The following is a 20218-nucleotide window of genomic DNA, read 5'->3' as shown; positions in this document are numbered from 1 at the left end:
AATGTTCACTGACTGGGGTTTTGTTTTATAGATCCCAAGTTAAAGGGAAAAACAAAGGGGTAAGAGCAGATGGGTTTGATACATAAGAGACTTCTCATTAGAAATGAACATATAAAATTTAATAGCTTGGTTTAAAATACATTTTCAATTAAAAAACAGCAGGCAAAACAAAAAAAAAAAATCAGTTTCATAACACATACATAACATTGCTGCTACTGTTACAAGACCCGTGTCCCAGAGTATCTTAGAGTGGAAAACAATCGTCAGATTTAGTTCACATACTTCATTAAGCAGTAAAAAGAAATAACATTCATATCAATCTTACCTCTATAGACTCTAAATCTACTTCCCTGACCCTAGACTGAGTTTCTGTAATAAAACTTCCATTTTCAATAAAAATGTGTAAATATATATATGTATTCTATATATCAGGTTTAAAAAAATTCCCTTGCCATAGTAACAGTGTTCCCATGGCTGACGAAGGGGAGCCCAGGCGGTGAGTTGGTGTTGGCTGGGTGCGAGTCCCGTGCCTGCTCTGCTTGGCTGGTGGTGGATTCTTGTATGGGGTGGCATCTGTTGGCCAGTCAGTCTCTTCAGTGCCAGCTTCTCTGCTTCAGTTTCAAGCCCACAGTCATGGATGCATCCATGTGAAGCCTGCTCAACTCCAGCCACAGAGCAAAGGGAGCACACAGTGCCCAGAGTGTTGGCAAGCCTCCATGGGGCCCGTCAGCAGAGGAGGAGGGGGAATGGAGTGGTCTGAACACAAATCCCAAAATACTGTATTTCATAAAAAGCGTTAAAAAAACATGGTGGGGAGGGACTTCAGTGGTCACCTGGTCTCAGCACCAAGGGAGGATCAAATATACTGTGACAGTGCAGAGGGCTTTGCTCAGCCTGGCTGTGAAGACCTCTGATGCTTCCCAGGGTACCCTGCACTGCTCACCAGAGAAAACTGTCTCGACACCTACCCTGAACCTCTGCAGTTTACACCCAATACTTCTCATTGTGCTTGTGATGGAACCAGGAGAATGCTTCCAAGTGTTGGGAGGCCACTCCTCTCACCTGCATCCTTGCTTATGGAGATGACCCCTCTCCAGGCGACTCACCCAGCCCATCCTCCTTGGAACCACCTGCTCTGGCCTCACTAGGACACCTGACAGGAGGCTGCTCAGCTGGAAAGGAACAGCACTCCAGTGGAGGCCTTGACAATGCCAAGTAGAGCAAAAGGCGGGTATCCAATTTCCTGCAGGCGGTGCTCCCGTTTATCAACTCAACCTAGCATTTGCCTCCCTCTTCCAAACAGCAACACAACGCAGCTGAACAACATTCAGTTACAATATACATTAAGTAGAATCGTTAACCATTAAGTAGAATCATATTCCACTTTTCAGGACTATTTCTCCAGCCTATCCAGGCTGACCTTCAGGTGAGGCACATGCAGCTTTGTGCTGCCTGAAGAGGTTATAAACCCTTCTTTTACTATCCAGATCTCTTCAAAAGCACCGACACTGAACCTGGTACTCAGGCTTGTCTGCTTGCCCTGTAATGCAGGTTTTTCCTTACAGCCAAGTGCTTCTGTATAAGTTGAGCTAACCTTAAGTTGCTGCTAACCAGAGGGTGCCTTTCTTCGTAAGCACATGATGAGTAAATACTGTATACTCTAATGCTGAAGCAGTATCTGGGACTATGCTCAGACTGCCTCCTACTAGCTGCCTTTTTGATCTCTCCGCCTCAGCAGTGGGTCAGTGCAATGTAGGTACATCAGGAAGCAGTCACAAGCCCCTATTCCCTGCTAAAGCTTGACCTGCTGAGCTGGGATACCACCCTCCTCTCTCAAAAGCATTGCCTGAGAATTTCCAGCTGTTGACATCCTAGGCCTTGCAAGCTGGCTTCAACCCATGGGTTCATCCAGCCCAAGCCGCTGCGGGCAGTACACTGCTGCTGAAAAAGCCATCCACCCTCCAGGAGACCTTCTTCCTGACCCCAAGATTGGAGATTTCCAGGAAACTGCATCTGCTCAGCTCTTCTTGGAACCCAGCTCTCGAACTCAGCCCAAATGACCTCCCAGGGCAGCAGCATGCAGCAGTTCCAGGGCTAAAGGTCCCAAGAGAAGCCAGGACTGCCATCGCCTGGCTGTGCAGGAAGGCTTGGGAGAGAACCAGTACCTTTTCCTTCCACACAGGGAGATCCATGTTGAATAAGCAGGTCTCTTGTGCCTTCTATGAACATACAAACGTGCTCACCTTTGGTGCATGTTAAAGGTTTGTCCATTTTTAAATAGCGACGTTAAATATCTGTTTTCTCTGTATATGGCATCCTTTTAGATGGGCTTCATTGCATATATTCATGGTATATACAGAACACCATATTTTATATATATTATATTATCAGTTGTATGTACACATTTACAGACCTTCAAAAATATATTGCACTTATATACAATATAGCTTCATCTGATGAGAGTTCACACAGTTACTAAGGCGAGTTCTTCATAAGCAAGGCAGTTTTACATTCCCCCCCCCCCCCCCAGTGACACAAATGATTTCAACAGTCTGCCCTGTTCAAGAGTAAACATTGGAAAGACTTTTCTCCAACCTGCACACAACTCCTACTACTGAGTAGTTTTGCAGTTCTACCTAGCAGAAAAAACAGTCCCATAAAATGGTATTAGCTGATAACAGGCTCAAACATGGCTACCAAATAGATAAATAAGATATCACCACTCTAAAAGGCCACCTTCCAGGAGTTTTCCCCTCCTGTATTTACTAGTGTTTTATACATGTTCTCTTATTTAATTGCTGATCTTTGCTCACTCAAGTGCAAATAAGGTCATGAGCACTACAATGTTCTTTGGAAAGAACTGAAACATACTATATTAAGCAAAACCACTGCTCTGCTCCCCAGAACAAGTCAATACCTGGCTTTCTTCTGGAGAAGGTGATTAGTGTTTTGCCCAACATACTGAATTACGGGAAAATGTTCACTTGAGACCTTTGTTTAAAATCCACAGAGGACCTGTGATCTTAGATCTCGGTCAGAGTGAGCTTGTAAGATCCTCCAACTTCTTCAATCTGCAACTGGAAGGTATCTTCATTAGAATAGTGTTTCACGATGTTATCATCCATGTTGACCAGGATCCTGGAAAAACAAAATAGATCAGGGATATATTACAGATCTAAATGTGAAAGACAGCAAAGGTGCCCTGAAACCTCAGAGAGCCCAGACTGTCCTGGGGTAACACAAGATCCCTGCTCACCTCTCTCTGCCTCATTGCTTCCTACAGTAGATCTAGCTGTCCTTTCCCAAACCTGCCATCAATGCTTACAGCCCCTCTTCTAGGATCCAAACAAAAGGGTTAAGTCTGGCTCCCGGACCAGCGGAGCTGGCAGAAACCCTTCTGAACTGCAGACTTGGGCAAAAACACTACAGAGCTTGCTGGGAAGAAACCTCTGATGTTTGACAACCTTACTCATGCGCCAGAAGTGCAAATACCTTGTGTTTGTGTGCACGCACACACGTGAGTGTGCACGCACACACAAAGCTGTCCTTAGCAGTGGTTTAGCCACCATCAATTCAAAACGTTTGCAGTTATTCTGCTATGAAAACACAACCCTTGAAACTACATTCCTAGGGTGATTAAAGGCCGTAATTTTCTGGCAAGAGGGGCACTGGGGAAGCGGCTGAAACACCCAAGTGACTTTAGAGAAAAACAAAACCAAGAAACTTACTGGGAGACTAAAAGGAAAACCAAAAGTGGACAATGTTCAGGAAATCAACTATTTACACTAAAAAATAAAGACGGTGGAGTATGGCCTCTGTGGGGAATGGGCACTTCACAATAAAGTTCTTGTCAATTTAGCCCACAAAAAGACAACCAGGCTTAGCAATTGTAGTCAAATGCAGACATAGCAAGTCCAGTTAACCCCTGGAACACATTAACATGGGTTGAAGTAGGTTCTTCACTACTGGGAGTCTTTAAATAAATGGAACTCTTCTTCCTCTGACATGATCACTGTGGTTCAAATAGCAATAAACTCAGAGAGATTCTGTGACTTGTATTTACCCAGGAAGTCAAACTGCTTGTTCCTATGGGAGCCTTCCGGTGTTCAGCTCTATGAATGAGGCTGGAATGCGGGTACATGGCACGCACACACACATATCACAAACAGCATTTGCATACGTGCAAGTGCATGGAGGAGTTCTGAAGCAGCTTTGTCTACCAGTTTGAAAGAGAGGAGTTCATGTTCTCAGACAGCTGCTGTGTAGGAACATACTCACCCTTTTTTACATTTTTTGAAGATCTTCCCTATTTTATCAAAAGGCACATCATACTTGTCAGAGATCTGGAACAAAAGAAAGCGAGCACTGGTGAAGCAAGGCGGCTGCTGGCATTGTCTTCCACTTCCTATTTTACAGAAAGGAACAAAAAAACCCCGCAGGCCTGCAGATGAAAGCAACTGCTCTGCCCTATAAAGGCAATACTAAATGCTGAATTATAGAATAAGCTTATAGATGAGAACCCCTCCTCTGCAATTTGCCAACTTCTGTGCAAAAAAGTGAGCCATGTTCTAAACCTGGCCACTGACCCCTCATACAGCAACCTGTCTGCATGCCAAGAAGCCCACATACTAAACATCCCACATGCTGGTTCTCCTCCTCTCTTGGTTCTGTTCTCTTAGCACACCAAAACCCATTTGTAATTCAGTGCCAGAGGGATCAAATGAAAACTAGTCATCACAGCAGCTGGTGCAGAAAGAGAACAGCACCAGAATGAAGACCTGTGCAGCTAAAAACACAAGCTGGTCAGAAACATCCTCCTTACCCAACAGGATAATCTTTGAATGAGAAACCACAGCCACTCACCATGGTGCTTCACCGTACAAACCTCCAGAACTCAGGAGGTCAGTATTACTTTGCCAAATGGCTCTGTCAAACCAACACAGCAAGAACCAAACCAAAACACTGTTTCAGGATGCAAAAGCACAGGCGGGTTCCTCCAAGCTACAATTGTGAGCTCTTGGTTCCCTCCTTTAAGAAGTCCCAAGTGAAACAATTTACCCTTCAGGACCATATGGTAAATGAGGACTTCATAGCCTTTAATCCCCCCACCCATTAGCCCCTGCCTCCAGCCTGCCTGTGCTGGCAAAGCTCCCATAGCCAGGAAGAGACAGCCTCAGGTTACAGACACATCTCTGGGTCCCAAAGCTACTGGCAAAACCTGGCCATACAGCCCCAAAGCCTCCATCCTCTGAGCATCAACAATACATTAGTCACAGAAAGAGACAGCCAGACACGTCAGCCTTGAGCTCGTGCCAAACATGACAGCATTTCTCGGCATTAAGCTCTCTGTTTCCTCTGCAGCACTGCAGCAGCAGGGACAGTGTAAGGCTATTTTGGAAGCCAAGTAACAGCAATTTCACACATGTGCACAGATATATAAAAGTCTTCAGGCACTCTCAGAAGCTGGGACAGCAACTTCTTATAAGCAGGTTATGAAAGGGGAGGGGAACCCCCCCCCCCAGACAACCCAAGCCACTGAACACATTCTGGATATCGCTCTATCTTCCAATGAAAATACCCTCTGACATGAGGGACATCCACAGTTGACAGTTTTTAGATGCACATAGGAGAAGACCTACACAGCTGATTCTGCAGCTTGGCCAAAGCAGAGCCTGCATAAGAAGCAAGCCTGGAAGACTCTCCAGCAGCTCCTGTCATTTTGGGACTATCTCATGTACCAAGTCAACAAACTTGACACACCTGGATTTTCAGAAAGGCTGAGAAACACCTTCTTACACCCAGACACCACAGAAGTAGGATAAAGTACTTAGAAGGGAAGCTTCCTCAAATCCTTTAATAATGAATTAAAGCATTATTTACATTAATGTCCATGTTACTGAAAGGAAATCAGCCTTATGCTTCTTAACCAGAAAAGGAGGAATACACGGACACAAGCTGCAACTGAAAGTCTACCTCCTATGACTGCCCAGTATATGAGGACTAGATAGCAAGGGACTATACTTGCTTTTTCTCAAACTGAAGGCAAAGACTGTAAAACCAGCTTTGTTACTTACTGCTTCCATTAGACCTTTCAGAGATGGTGTCTTTAACATTAGTGCATCAAAGACTTCCTCTGACTCTTTTCGGACATAGAGCAACACTGAAAAGCAAATTGGAGAGAGGAGTTAACGGCATAACTGCTCCTCAGAAAAGATCTGTATATGATAGTGGCTAAGCACACAGTAACATACACTGAGGATCTTATGAAGAGATACACATACGTACATTCAGCATACATTGAAGATCATATCACAAACACGCATAGCTAGGTTAGCTCAAAACATGCTTTTGCACACAGAAATACGGCACGCTCAAGCATCTTTCTTGTCAAAATAACTAAATCTCTATTTGATATTCTCTCTATTATTTGGGAAGAAAAGTCATATTTGAAATACAGAAAGGAGAAATACAAAACATGGCTTTGAGAGTCTCCTGTCACTCCGTATCTTACAGGTCACTTGCCACAAGGCTTTGCACAATAAAATGATTTGACAGATGCTGCCACAGCAGGCAAAGCCATCTTGGCCACCTCCTCATTTTTAAATAACTTATTTGTACAATCCTCTCCTGCTCCTGTGCTGTCTCATCTCCCTTCCTCCCCCTTGCCATGTTTCGGCAATACTCATACCGCCACTGCTGAAATGCAGTGCAGACTTAGCCTTCTGCTAGGAGGTGAATGACAGAGTTAAGAGCCCAATGAGGTAAGCATCCCTAGCATTCTCAAGCTAGCAGAGAGTCATTGTATGTAACATCTGCCTCATTAAAAACTGTATTAAGGCTGAGGAATAAGCCATGAGAGCAAGAAAGCTTCGACTTAAACAGCTTTGCCATCTTTAATCCATCTTCTAATGACTAGGTATTACAGCCTGGATTATTTACAAGGTTCATCAGCCACAGCTTTGACACACCTGCAACATGGAACAATTGCTGGCATTTCTAATTGACCAAAGTGAACTCAGGGCAGCACAGCACCTCAATGGATTTCCTCTGCTACAGGCAGGTTTAAAAAAAAAAGGCTGTAGGTGTAAAAAATGAAGGCAGTACACACACTCTCAGTTACAGCACAGGTCAGACGACACACCAGCCAAAGGGGAGAGAATCCCACGGGTCTCATTTTATGGCATACAGCAACAAGAAAACTGAGGAAGTAATTTCCTTTTATAAAACAGAATTTCCTTTTATAAAAATCGATCCTTCCTTACTACTTTATCCAGACTACAGAATTGCAGCCCCATTAAGGTCACTCACAAGATTTAACCTTTTCCACATCACAACTTTAATCCTGCTAGTTCTTCAAGCTTTGTACTGGTTCTTCTACACATAATCATCATCAGGCAGGTAATCCTCTACACCATCTCCAAAGGGACCTCTCACCTCCTTCCACACCACCACAGCAACATCCAATCACACAACACATTGCAAAGATCAACAACAGTTAAAAATAAGCAGAATGTTCTCTCAGTTTGGCTCTCAGCAGCGAGCATCCCATTTCCCAGTACCGGTTTTGCAGGTTTTATACCCAGAACAATTCTTGGCATTCATTGCTTAAAGTCCTAGAAAAGTTTTCCAAAGTATTGTAGTGGATTATGTGATGAATTCTCTCACCCAATCCACCAAGGAGATTGGTAAACTGCTCACTCTCCTCCAAGCCTCCTTGTTACAGGTTCAGAGCCAATTAGTGTCTGAATTGGCAGAAAACCCCAGAAATTCTGACACTGTAGAAGATTTGTGGAGCTGAGCTACATCCTGATGTACAAACCCTATTCCCAGTCAAAGCCAGAATAATCAGGCTGAAGTAGACTCCAAAATAAACTAAAAAAATTTTTTAACCTCAGATGCATCCCTATCATGATGGACAAATACTCCAATAATTCAGTCTCTGAAAAAAGAAAATAATACCTCTTTTTGGTTCTTCTATTCTGGCCATCTTATTTGGAGTAGTGATAAAGTCCTCTTCACCAATATAGGCTCCTCTCTTCAGGTTGGAGCTGTCATAGACAGGGATAAAAATTTAGTGGTACAATTACAGGGACTTACCCCACTGTCTGAGGGCAAGACATCAGTAGGCTGAAGTAGCACAGCTCTTACCTTTCACCCTCCAGTTCTTCTGAAGCAACAGGTAGGACCTTTTAAAACAAAGGGGAAATGTTTATTGACATATGCAGAGAAACACATGGTGAAATAGCTAGTGAGTACCTGATGTGGTACCCAGTCCTCAGAAAACACAACAGGCTCTGAATGCTACGAAACAAAGTTGCCTAAGGACAGACCCATTAGCTGGTGTAACATGGTCTTGTCAGCAACGCTCTCCCCATCCCTGTAAGTGCTACCTGTTAATATAGCAACATAGCATTAGCTTTGTTTGCACTGAAAAGTCATTGGCATAAAACCATGCTGCTGCATCCAGCCTGAGCAGAGGTTTAGCAGCACTGAGTTAAAGGACAGGGAACCCCTGATACCACAGCAGGGACAGGTAGATGGCTCAGCCACCCAACCCCCTTGTAAGCACATCAGTACAGGACATAAGGGAAACCAAGGCTGTCAAGTAGGGTACCAGTCACAACCACACTAGTATAAGTAAGATACTCTGGTCCAAGCACTAAACATTGGCCTTCATTTTAATACATAAATAATACTTGCAGTTAGGGTAGTAAAAATTTTATCCAGAACTAGATTTCATTTCTTCTTATTATCTTTCAACCCTGTAAAAAATGACACTTTGGCTCAACCTTCCAAAGCCAGTAAGCATCTTCTCTAGTTTTTTTTAATAAAGGCACATTAAAAGACCTCAAACGAGAGACACAGGAACATACAAGAGCTAGCGAACCAGCTTTCCATCTGGACTGGCGCAGTCTTCTGACAGACCTCAGCGCTAGAGCCTTTGTAGGAGTACATGCAGGAAAGTCAGTCTCATGGGCACAAGTTTATTCTCCATTCCTGCTAAGACTTTAAGCAATACTCTTAAAAGGTGAGGGCTGGATTATGTTAGAGGGTGCCAGAACTCCCGGCACAGCAAAGTCCAAGATTTTGAAACTTGGTTGCAGTCTCATTTTTTCCTTTCCAGTTTCCTGTTAGCTGGGACTTTCCAGGAACGCTGAGGCAGGGTGCTCTGGCAGTGGACCACAGAGCCACACACACCCTTGCCAGCTTCACAGAAGGGATTTTCACCCTGCAGCACCAGGCTGGAGGAGCCCACAGTCTGCAGCAGCGCACCAGGAACCGAATGGCCTCCACAAGAGGAAACCAGCCTGCAGCTCATTCAATGAACTCTCAGTTGGAGATGCTGTGATAAAACCCTTTCAGGTTCACAGAAACAGGAGTTCATAGAAAGATGATTTAATCGGGAAACTTCCCCAGTTAACCCCAGCCAACATGTCAAAGAGCAACATCTCTCACTCACATGAGACTCACCCTGTGTTTACAGCATTGATGCAAACAGTCTGGCATTTCACATGTGTGTATGTACACAGGCTTTTTCCAAATATATCCCATACCTTCCTCATCCCCGCACTCATGAGCTTTACTTACATGAGCCCCACGCTGAAGATTTGCAAAGTGAACATCAGGAATGAAAAGGACAGGCTGAGTGTCTAGATCCATGAAGGGCTTGAAGATGGTGATGTCCGTGCGTTTGTGTGAGGGAAGCATGGGCACTTTGACATCAGAAACTGCAGAGACCAAAGATTGAAACAGAGGATAGTGAAGGCACTGACAGGGCTGTGGCTTTCCTACATCATTTAAAAGGCACATACACTCTTGGACAAGGGTACTCTGTAGTCAGGGTCAAAGGGAAAAGCTCCTGTGGTAGAGGAGTCTGAATCTCGGTTGTCTACCTCTCAGATGAGGGCCTGGATCCTGCAGAAAGAGCTTGTTTCACAGAGTGGGACAAGTTTTCTCCAGTGAGCTGGTTTACTTCATTCTGATATTAAATCGGGCTGGAGAATGGTCTGACTACTCACCCCAAGAGAGGAACCTAGGGTTTCCAGGTACTAAGTAAAACACCCAAACAGAGGGCAAAAGCTAGTCCAAGCCCCTGCTTCTCCCTCCTATCAATTCCCTCAAAAGGTTGCTGGATTTCCTCTATCAGGAAGGCAGAAAGACAACAGACAACTTGCAACACATGTGGTTCCAGTGGGGAGCCTCTCAAAACAACAGCATCACAGAAGCACTGTCATACCACAGAGTTAGTACAAGTATTGAGTATTGTTTCTTGCAAGATGATACATTTCGAGTTACATTTTGATTCCACATTTCCAATTTTACATTGTTGTTCATCTCTTTGTTCGTCCTCACAAGCTGCCAGACCCTGGTTCATCCTCCCCCAGACTCTAGTTCTGTCTCTCACAGAGCACTTGGGCTCTCACGATGCACCAACTGATGTGAACAAGCCACCAAGTGGACAGGCTTCACCCACAAAAGTTGGATGAGAGTGAGGCAGGAGGTACCTTAAACTGCATTTCAGATGCATTCATGTCAAACTGACCCCGAAGTGAAGACTTGGTTTTACCAAGTGGAAACATTTCAATTTTGGGTCAAGTCACCTGCTAACACTCCACTTCTTATGTCCCCAGTGCAAAATACACTTTTTTTTTTCCCCTGAAAAACTTAACTCTAACTCAATCCCTGTAAAAATAACTTCGTGGCATTTGTGATCCTGGAGCTGGATATAACAGCTTATGGCTTAAAGCAACCAAAAACTTCCCACACAAGAACTGAACAGCAACAGACTGTACTTTCCAGGAAAATAAAGGTCGTATCAGGCTAAGCCCAAGCCCAGGGAATTCAGTTTGGAAAGCAGCTTTTGTAAAGTCAGACAGTCCTGGAAGTCTGCATTGAAGCTGTTTGCACTTTTCCTGCCATGACGCAAGAACTGCATGCTGTAATCTGCTGAGAGCCACTGGGGCTGGCTGCTCCATGTGTGAAATGCTAACAGTGTGCTAAACCTACCTTTCTTTGGGGAAAAACAAACCCAAAACCCAGCCCTTGCTGCAACTGCCCTTAAGCAAATGGGTTCCCTTACAGCATTTATCTTCTTCTGAAGCTGCTCCAGCAGCCTGTACCTGCTGCGTCAGGAAAATCCTGCCCAGCAAGCTGTGAGGTGCATGCTTGTTGAACCAGCTGGACTGTTAATAGCACAGCTCTGACAAGAACACTGAGCAGAGCAAGTGAGAGCACTCACCTGCCCCGTGCACAGCAGGAAAAGGGAGATACATTATCCTCTACACAGCTCTGCTGGTGAATAACTAAGTGATCCAAACACAGGATCTGTTGCAGTCACCTTCAGCATTTAAAGGAAGGATGCTCAGCAGGAAGAGGCTCCACAGCCTTTACACACTACGGTGCCGAGGCTTTCACATGTGCAGAAACAACTTCTGCTGGAATCATTTACTAAGGACCACTTTGCCTTCTACAAGTGTGTGTGCAGGGCCGGGAGGCTGAAAGCTCAGTCCCAAGGCTGCCACTGCCTGGGTAGAGAGTTGTAAACACATCTTCAACTTCAGTTAAACCTAAGTTTAGGATCAAGCTGGAAACATTTGTAACAGCTCCAGTTCTCTCTGCCACTTGGAGCTGCAGGGGGTCCACAAGTGCCCAAAAATCCCACTCTCACCCTCACTTCAACTGCTAAAACCCATACCTGATTGAATATGCAGAAAGACCCTGCCTTGAACAGGAAGGCTATGTAGAAGTGAAGTCCTAACCGACTCAGTATGTTGCGAAACACAATTAATGACTCCATAAGACACTGCTTAAAACAAGCCCTATTCCATACTCGATATAAATTCACTTAAGATGAGCTCTACCACCGAATTTATTTGTAGCCAAAATGACATCTAATATTCAAAACACCGATGGAATAATTTCTACTTACAGGCATTCAACTGAGAGCTGGGGTCAGTGCACTTGCCTTTTCTTTTGCTTTGCTTTCGCTCTTCATCCCTGATCTTCCTCTCTGCTCCCTGCCAAATGAGATTAAGGGAAGGAGAGAGAGAGAGACGGTCTCTTTAGGCTTTTTAGTCTTTTTCAGCTGCAGAGGCAGGAACACAGAGTCTTCAGAGCTGTGTTTGTGGATGTCAGCTCCATGGTACCCAAGCTGCAGGTTTGCCAGAGAATGCCAACTTTGGGGTTCTTTATACTTTTGAGTCCTGTCATTGAATGAAATCCCATACCACATCCAAGACGCAAACACTTTTCTTTCATGTCAGATAAGGATGACAAAAGATACCTACGGCTATAACAACTTTATAACATGTTACATAAATATATATATTTGAAGTATTTAAAACCAAAAATTACAAGTTCCCTCAGTTTAAGAGTTCCATAAAAGTCACGCCACACCTGGATCACCAAGTGCAAGATACCTTCCTGCATGCCGCACATGGAGCTGGTAGCAGTTGTACCACCCTTCACTGCTGCCAAGCTGCAGGCATGCATCATTTTAAGAAGCAGGCATTATTTCTTCTCTTTGTATCGGAGCCAGACTATGGTGGAACCCACAGATACCCGTGTTCATGCCTGCATGGCTCCCAGCTCTCCAAACGAAGCAGCACTGGGGAGAGACACGTATTTTCTGCAAGGTACAGACAGCTGTGACAGAGAAGGAAGATGGTTTGTATTGGAAGTGTGTTCATTCCTCCAGCTCTGCCCAGACCTCACACATGACTGTGGGTCAAGTCAGGTATGTCATGTTGTCGGTTGCACGAGGCAATAAGCCCAAGTAGATCCCTGGCATTCAATCCTGGTGCCACCATCAGATCACTGCCCAAACTGGTGTACACAAGTTCTACCTGTCTCCCAACACCCTCCTGCAAAGCAGGGTAAAAGGTAACAGTTATCTGGCCACAGGAAGCCATTATTTCTCATTCCTGCCAAAACACACCCACATCCTTGTGTGGTGCCAGGGGAAGACTAGGTTAGCTATGGCAAACAAGATGTTAAAGAAGCATGTGGCCATGGGGTGGGAGACAGTGGCCTAATGCTGTGCAGCACTGGAGAAGGGCAATAGCCCTCCTAAACTCCCAGTAAATCAACACCCTGTAGGTGACAGAATGTCTATGCCTAGTAGGTAGCAGAAGGCACATCTGCATCAGCATCAAAAAGGAAAATTAGCCTAGATATTTGATGTGCATTAGCATGTATCACCTTTTCTCCCTCACAGAAGGGACACAAGCAGCTTCAGGCAGCTGCTGTGAAAAACGAGAAAAAATTAGTAATGAAGACACAGGCATCACTAGCTTTGATTTACCCCATAAAGCTGATACAACCCACTACAGTGACGACATCCCACTTGAACCTCAGCACAGCTGGACCCACACCCCTCTGCAACTTTCCCTACCAGAAGGGTCACAAGATCTCAGCTTGACAGCAGAAAGACCAGATTTGGCTCCAGATCTGGTTTTTATCTTTCATGAGGAAATAATAAAAGTTCTGCTGCTCAAACACTGTGCTCCAGAACAGCACCTGCTTCCTCGTAGAGAACGTGCTAATCCATCACGACCACACGCTGTGGGAAAACTTCTGCCCTCCCATACCTACAGCCAGAGTTCTGCTTGAAAGTCAACTTGATCCAGGCTACAGGGGCCCAGGTAAACACGTCTCAAATCCACATCAAAAAAGAAAGTCACGTCTTGATAACAGGCTTTTCTGCCTTGCCAGGGAGCTCAGCAACAGCCAGGATCAGATATGTCTGAGGAAAAGGCAGGGGCAATCCTGCATTCCGCAATTATGGAATAAATGAACTAGTAAGGAAGAGGTTTTCCCAACTTCACCTAGACAACAGCCTACAGTCTAAAAACCAGATTTCATACTCTGGTCTAGGTGTTAAAGGCTGCAGGGCTTTGAGGGTTTTTTTTTGTGGTTTTCTTCTCCTCAAAGACTCCAGTTGTGTAATGGACTCCTGGTCTGAGAAAGGGAATCGGCATTTTGGAGAGACCTGCCATTCCTCCCTTCTTTCCTCCCATGGAGGGACATGATCTATCTGATACACAAGAGAGGTGCAGAGGGAAGATGCAACACCCCTTTCCTTTGACTATGAGAGTAGGGAGATACTGGCACAGGTTGCCCAGAGAAGCTGGACACTGCCAGGGATGGGGCAGACATAAGGCCAGGCTGGATGGGGCTTTGAGCAACCTGGTTTATTGCAAGGTGTCCCTGCCCATGGCAGGGGGTTGGAAGTGGATGATTTTTCAGGTCCCTTCTAACCCAAACCAGTTTATGATCATGCAACAGAAGGAACACTCTTAGTGTTGCTGTCCATCCACACCCATGCTGCCTCCAGCTGCCTTGCACCCTCTGTCCTTCCAACAGCATCCCACTTGTAACTACCATCCCATATAAAACTTCCCACAGCACTGCCCATCACTACAACAGAAACAGCAGGTCCCAGAGGACAACACTAACTCTGGTGGGCACCTGGTGTCCAGCCAGGGTCAATTCAGCACCACAAGTCAGTACCTGCAGCTGTAAGGACCCAGGTCTGCTCAGAGAAGCACTCGCCCTGTGCCTCAAACAAGCATCTGAGTACAGAGCTTGATTCAGTGTGATGATAAATAGTACTCTGCTTGTTGGCCTCTGTCCCCCGCTCCCACTGCCAGACCTGAAGAGGATCTGAAAGGCAGCAAACTTCAAGACCATTTCTACAAATGCAAATTGCAGAATCTTCAGGCACCAACCTCACACTGGCTGCATGCTCACAGAACAAACAATGGTCAGATTAATTATAGAAAAATAATCTTTTCTCCTTGCCTCCCTCTTTTAATTCAACTTGCAAAGTATCTGGAGGAATAAAGCAAGAGAAAAGGTCAAAATCCCAGATAAAAATCAAAGATACACTGGCATTACTGTAGTAATAATACTGTATCACAGTATTACTGTACACAGTATTTCTGTACTACTAGATTTGCTGAAATTTATGGTAGACTGAAATGGTTTCCTTTAAGCTATGTACTGACTACACATCTGCTCTTTTATTAACCAATTTCTCTTACTAGCAGTGGCACAAGCTTGTCAGCAATTTTAGTACAGCGCCAGTAATTGATCAGACAACTTACGGTTAAAAGATCCTCCCCTTCCCTGCAGCAAGCATATACTTGCTGGCATTGTACAGAACCCAGGCTGATAACACACCAGACTCCCAGATAACGAAAGAGCTTTAGATGACACTCTTGCCTCAGTTTCATTTTAGAGGAGGAAAAAGAGAAGAAAAATAGAAGGGGCAAATGGAAAGGCCTGAAAAAACCTGTAAGACCCAAGCTGACCAGGCTTACTGCCAAGTCTTTCAGATAGCTCTGGAGAGCATCCATTAACTCCCTAGTAAATTCTTTGCAGAGATTATCACGACAGAAGCTATCTCAGGAGGCACTTGAAGGAAGATGTGCAAGTAGCAGAGTTTGATTCAGTTCAGGTGGCTACAGGCAGCTTCTCCCAACCATGCAGAAAAGCAGAGGGACCTTGTCGTGGTTTGAGCTCAGCCGGGCACCCAGAACCACACAGCCACTCGCTCACTCCCCTCCTTCCTCCCCCTGCTCCTGGGGGATGGGGAGGAGAATGGAAAGAACGCAACTCCCACAGGTTGAGATAAGAGCAGTCCAGTAACTAAGGTATAACACAAACAACTACTGCTAACATCAATAATAATAATGGTAAGGGAAATAACAAGGGAAGAAAATACAGCCACTCACCACCTGTCAACCGATACCCAGCCTGATCCAAGCAGTGATCTAGCCCTTCCAGATAACTGCCCCCAGTTTACATAGTGGGCATGACGTGCTGTGGTATGGAATACCTCTTTGGCTAGTTTGGGTCAGGTGTCCTGTCTCTGCTTCCTCCCAGCTTCCCCTCCTCCTTGGCAGAGCATGAGACTCACAAAGTCCTTGGTCAGGGTAAGCATTACTGAGAGCAACTAAAATCATCGGTGTTATCAATGCTGTTCCCAGGCTGAAAGTCAAAAACACAGCACTGCACCAGCTACTAAGAAGGAGAAAAATGACTGCTACTGCTGAGCCCAGGACAGGTCTATTTAAAAGCATATAGATGGACAATAAAACATGGGAGGATGAGTCAACAGGATGCTACAGTAGAGGTAGATTGTAGAGAGTCCCATCTATTTTGGGAGGGAAGTGGTAACAGCATGTGAGACGAGTCTTTGTGGCAGTGTCCTGGGGAATGACAAGACGAGATCGCACAGTATGGGACCTGAGCGCAGCTAGCACAAGACTCAAGAGTGGGGGTTACAAGCCCGTCTCAGACCTGCAGCTGCACAGAAACAGACCTGAGATGTCACTCACAAGGAGTCTGTGATGTGAAGACAGTTTGGATGTAAAGAACCAGAGGCCCATATCAAGTAGGATGCCAGCAAAATAGGAAGTTGGTGTGATTCACAGTGATCAGAAGGACTAGGGAAGTCCAGTCAGGATTTATCCCAGCCTAGAAAGATTTTAGTCACATTACTTGCTCTGATCCTTCAAAAGACTCTTCAGGTAGGAAGAGGTTACAAAGACTGGGAAATATCCCTTCTTTTGAAAACTCACTTAAGCTTTTACAGCTGCTTTCAGCTCAGCTCCTGCTACGTCTCTTTCACAGCTTCTAGTGAACAGTGGCTTTGGGAAAGGTTATTAATTCTCTGCATGCTAAATCCATTTGACAGAGCAATCAAACTACAGCACCCACCCAACTTATAAATGGGCTTCATTATACTGCTGTATCCCAGAGAGATATGTGCAAGTTAGTGGGCTTTTCTTATAACAAGTGCACTAAGAATGCACAAAGACATGTAAAAGGACCAACACTACACAGCTTCAGCAAAAAGACAAGCCTCCACTTGCTCTAATCAACTGCAATTATTTCTCCTACTGAGAACACTCTGCAGGACTTCCCAGGACAACTGACACACAGCCTTCTGCCACTGACTGACCTTTCTCCAAAGTCAATGCTCAAGGACACTTCTCAGCACTCCAGCGTTTTGAAAATAGCAAATTTATCTGAGGTCACCAAACACCATAACTTAATCTGAATTAAGTAGAAGAGGCTGAACTTTTTTCCTTGCCAAGGCTGTACACAGATGAGAGTTTTCAGGAAGCCAAAACAGCAAGTGGTAGAATTAGGGGAAGAAAGTAAAATTAAGGAAAAAATGCTGCTAAGCTGTTGACCAACCTCTCCCAAAGGGTCACTGGCACACTGACCCTATCTTACCTTGTCACAGAAGACTTTAATCTGGCAGTAGGCTCTATGGACAGGTTTGTTACTCCTGTTATTGTAGCTATAGGTGTCAATCTGAAGATTCAGAGGCAGGCCTTTAACTCCTTTCTGAGAGGAGAAATCCGTGCTGAGGCAGTTCACAGAAATGAAAACCTGCAGAAGAGGAGAGCAGCACCCATCAGTAGTGACACACAGAGTCCTGGCTGACTGCTGAGCAAGAGACTACTCAGTGAGTGCCAAGATCTAACTGTTCGTCCTTGCACTGCAAGCAGGACTTTCTTTAGAATCATAGAATTGTTAGGGTTGGAAAGGACCTTAAGATCATCTAGTTCCAACCCCCCTGCCATAGGCAGGGACACCTCCCACTAAACCAGCTCACCCAAGTCTCTGTCCAACCTGGCCTTGAACACCGCCAGGGATGGAGCATCTTTCAGGGTAAAATCCCTGAGCAGCAGTACAATACCCTAAATTCTTTATATAAAGCCACTGCAGGGGACAAAGCCACTTTTTCCAGAAGAAATTTTAATGAACTCTTCAAACTTCACGCAGAGTCCACGCATCTTTCCCAGAATATTCTGCCCATGAGATCTCCAATCAAACTTTTAGCAACAAGAATCCTCTTACACCCAATTCCCACTGCCCAGTGTCTTACCGTAAGAACACAACCATGCTTCAAAAGAATTATGTTACTTTGGGCAAGTTATAGCAAAGCTTTCCACAAATTTTGCATAAGCTGCTGTGAGCACAGCTTATGCGTGAAACTACTTGGGTGGTTTTTGTTGGGTGTTGCTTGTAAGTAATATTAAATCCTTTTAAAAATGTCTTAGGCAACATGTTAACTTTAAACACAAGAATAACACCATTATTTCAGTGAAAGAGTTTCTGAGCTTTATGCCTACGAAGATGAACACTATTTCAAATAGTCCCCAGTATGACTTACAATATCCTGTTAACGTTCATATCAAAAGGGAAAGAGAAAAAATTTCATTATTCTTATAAAAACTGAATTGTGGGGAAAATTGAGGGATTTAGAACATAGCTGTTTTCATTTTCATAACTGCTTAAAAAAAAATACCCAAACACAACCAGAGAACAAGGCCAATGCTGCTTAAAAGAAGGAGGCAATATCCCTGTGCGGATATGAACAGACAGACCAGTGTACTTTGCATCCACATGAGCTTGCTGAGTGCCAGGCTTTTTTCCCCAGACACAGTCCTCATTACTGGCACATCGCAGGGGCAGCTACAGTGATTAATTACCAGGAATTTATGACCTACCAAGACCTGCAACGGCTCCTCTCCTCTCCGCCTCATGAATAAAGGCTGGGAACCCAGCCTTCAAAGAATAATGAAAAGCCTTGGGAGCCAGAAGCACCTTGCCAGAGATTTCGCAGGCTCACTACCTCATCACTTACTGTGCTGCTACCACGAAGCACCCATTTGACAGTCTCCATAGTGACTTAGTGCCACCTCCCGGCGCCATCTCGGTGTTGCAAAGACTCAAGGTAGGTTTTGAAAAGCTTACGGGTTTGGGGTTTTGCAAAGCGCTTACCATGGGCTTCTTCACACAGGTTAGGCAACATCCTGTATTAGTTTTAACAAGAGGGGAAATGGAAGCGTAATAACTTCCCCCATACACAGTAGTATGAAACGCTTGGTGGGATGGTGAAGAACAGTATAGGTGCCTTCTCTTGTAATAACTTGTCTGAATGTCCGAGATTCACATATTCTGGCAGCCCCTGTGAGCACCGGCTCCCCTCACACCAGCTGAGCAAACAGTCTCACAGCCCTGGTAATACCCCTGCCAAATCCTGCTTGTGCAAAGGGACATGGAGATGTGTGAAGAAACAGTTAACTCATGGCTGTATGGCATTTGGTCAGAGCCGCATCCCCAGCCATCCTGACCTGTGTTGCTCATCCTGTGGTGGCCCAAGCCAGGACACCTTGCAGGGACACCTTGCAGGGACACCTTGCTGGGTCAGAGCAATCCCAGGCACAGCTACAGGTTGGGCAGAGAAGAGATTCAGAACAGCCCTGCAGAGAAGGACTTGGGGGTGCTGGTTGATGAGAAAATGAACATGAGCTGGCTTCAGTGTGTGCTCGCAGCCCACAAATCCAACCGTATCCTGGGCTGCATCAAAAGGAACATGACCAGCAGGTCGAAGGAGGTGATCCTGCCCCTTTACTCCGCTCTCGTGAGACCTCACCTGGAGTATTGTGTGCAGTTCTGATGTCCTCAACATAAAAAGGACATGGAACTGTTGGAACAAGTCCAGAGGAGGGCCACGAGGATGATCAGGGGACTGGAGCACCTCCTGTATGAGGACAGGCTGAGGAAGTTGGGGCTGTTCAGCCTGGACAAGAGAAGGCTGCGTGGAGACCTCATAGCAGCCTTCCAGTATCTGAAGGGGGCCTATAGGGATGCTGGGGAGGGACTCTTCATTAGGGACTGTAGTGATAGGACAAGGGCTAATGGGTTAAAACTTGAACAGGGGAAGTTTAGGTTGGATATAAGGATGAAGTTTTTCACTGTGAGGGTGGTGAGGCACTGGAATGGGTTGCCCAGGGAAGTTATGAATATTCCATTGCTGGTGGTGCCCAAGGCCAGGCTGGACAGAGACTTGGGTGGCATGGTTTAGTGTGGGGTGTCCCTGCCCATGGCAAGGGGTTGGAACTAGATGATCTTAAGGTCCTTTCCAACCCTAACTATTCTATGATTCTATGACATCAGTGCCAAAGGCGAGCCCTCACTCCATGCTTGTATCCCAGCATCCCAAACCCATGCTGTGCCAAGATGACATTTTTGAAAACATTAAGTACCTCACAAATCACAGCCAGGAAAATGATTTTCAAATAAGCTCTTCTGAACCTTGCCCAGACTAACCCCAGTGATGGCTTTGCTAGCTTTTATCCACCTTCACTTTTTGCTGCCTTCAGCTTTACAAGGGCATTTTGCTTGCAGCACT

General features: G+C 45.2%; 2 protein-coding genes across 4 annotated transcripts in view; both read right to left on the bottom strand.

Annotated features, from left to right (window-relative positions):
• KLF11 (KLF transcription factor 11) overlaps positions 1-20218 on the bottom strand; it is a 201635-nt gene that overhangs the window by 27953 nt on the left and 153464 nt on the right. The gene's annotated exons all lie outside the window — the stretch shown is intronic.
• GRHL1 (grainyhead like transcription factor 1) overlaps positions 1149-20218 on the bottom strand; it is a 41243-nt gene continuing 22173 nt past the window's right edge. For 2 of the 3 annotated variants that reach the window (XM_061460799.1, XM_061460798.1), the window contains exons 9-16: positions 17248-17406; positions 11930-12017; positions 9589-9728; positions 8149-8186; positions 7960-8048; positions 6075-6160; positions 4279-4343; positions 1149-3138 (exon numbers count right to left, since the gene is read on the bottom strand). In XM_061460799.1, coding sequence (XP_061316783.1) covers positions 3024-3138; positions 4279-4343; positions 6075-6160; positions 7960-8048; positions 8149-8186; positions 9589-9728; positions 11930-12017; positions 17248-17406 — 780 coding nt within the window. In that variant the 3' untranslated portion in view covers positions 1149-3023. The remainder of the gene's footprint in view (positions 3139-4278; positions 4344-6074; positions 6161-7959; positions 8049-8148; positions 8187-9588; positions 9729-11929; positions 12018-17247; positions 17407-20218) is intronic. The other variant, XR_009744628.1, reaches the window with a different exon arrangement.

This window comes from Pezoporus flaviventris, unplaced genomic scaffold, assembly GCF_033815535.1.
Source record: "Pezoporus flaviventris isolate CSIRO_AGI_PZ_B2104156 unplaced genomic scaffold, CSIRO_AGI_Pfla_v1 ptg000031l, whole genome shotgun sequence".
Lineage (NCBI taxonomy): Eukaryota > Metazoa > Chordata > Aves > Psittaciformes > Psittacidae > Pezoporus > Pezoporus flaviventris.
The sequence above is the reverse complement of the archived record's forward strand: the minus strand, read 5'-3'. Positions and strand labels throughout refer to the sequence as shown.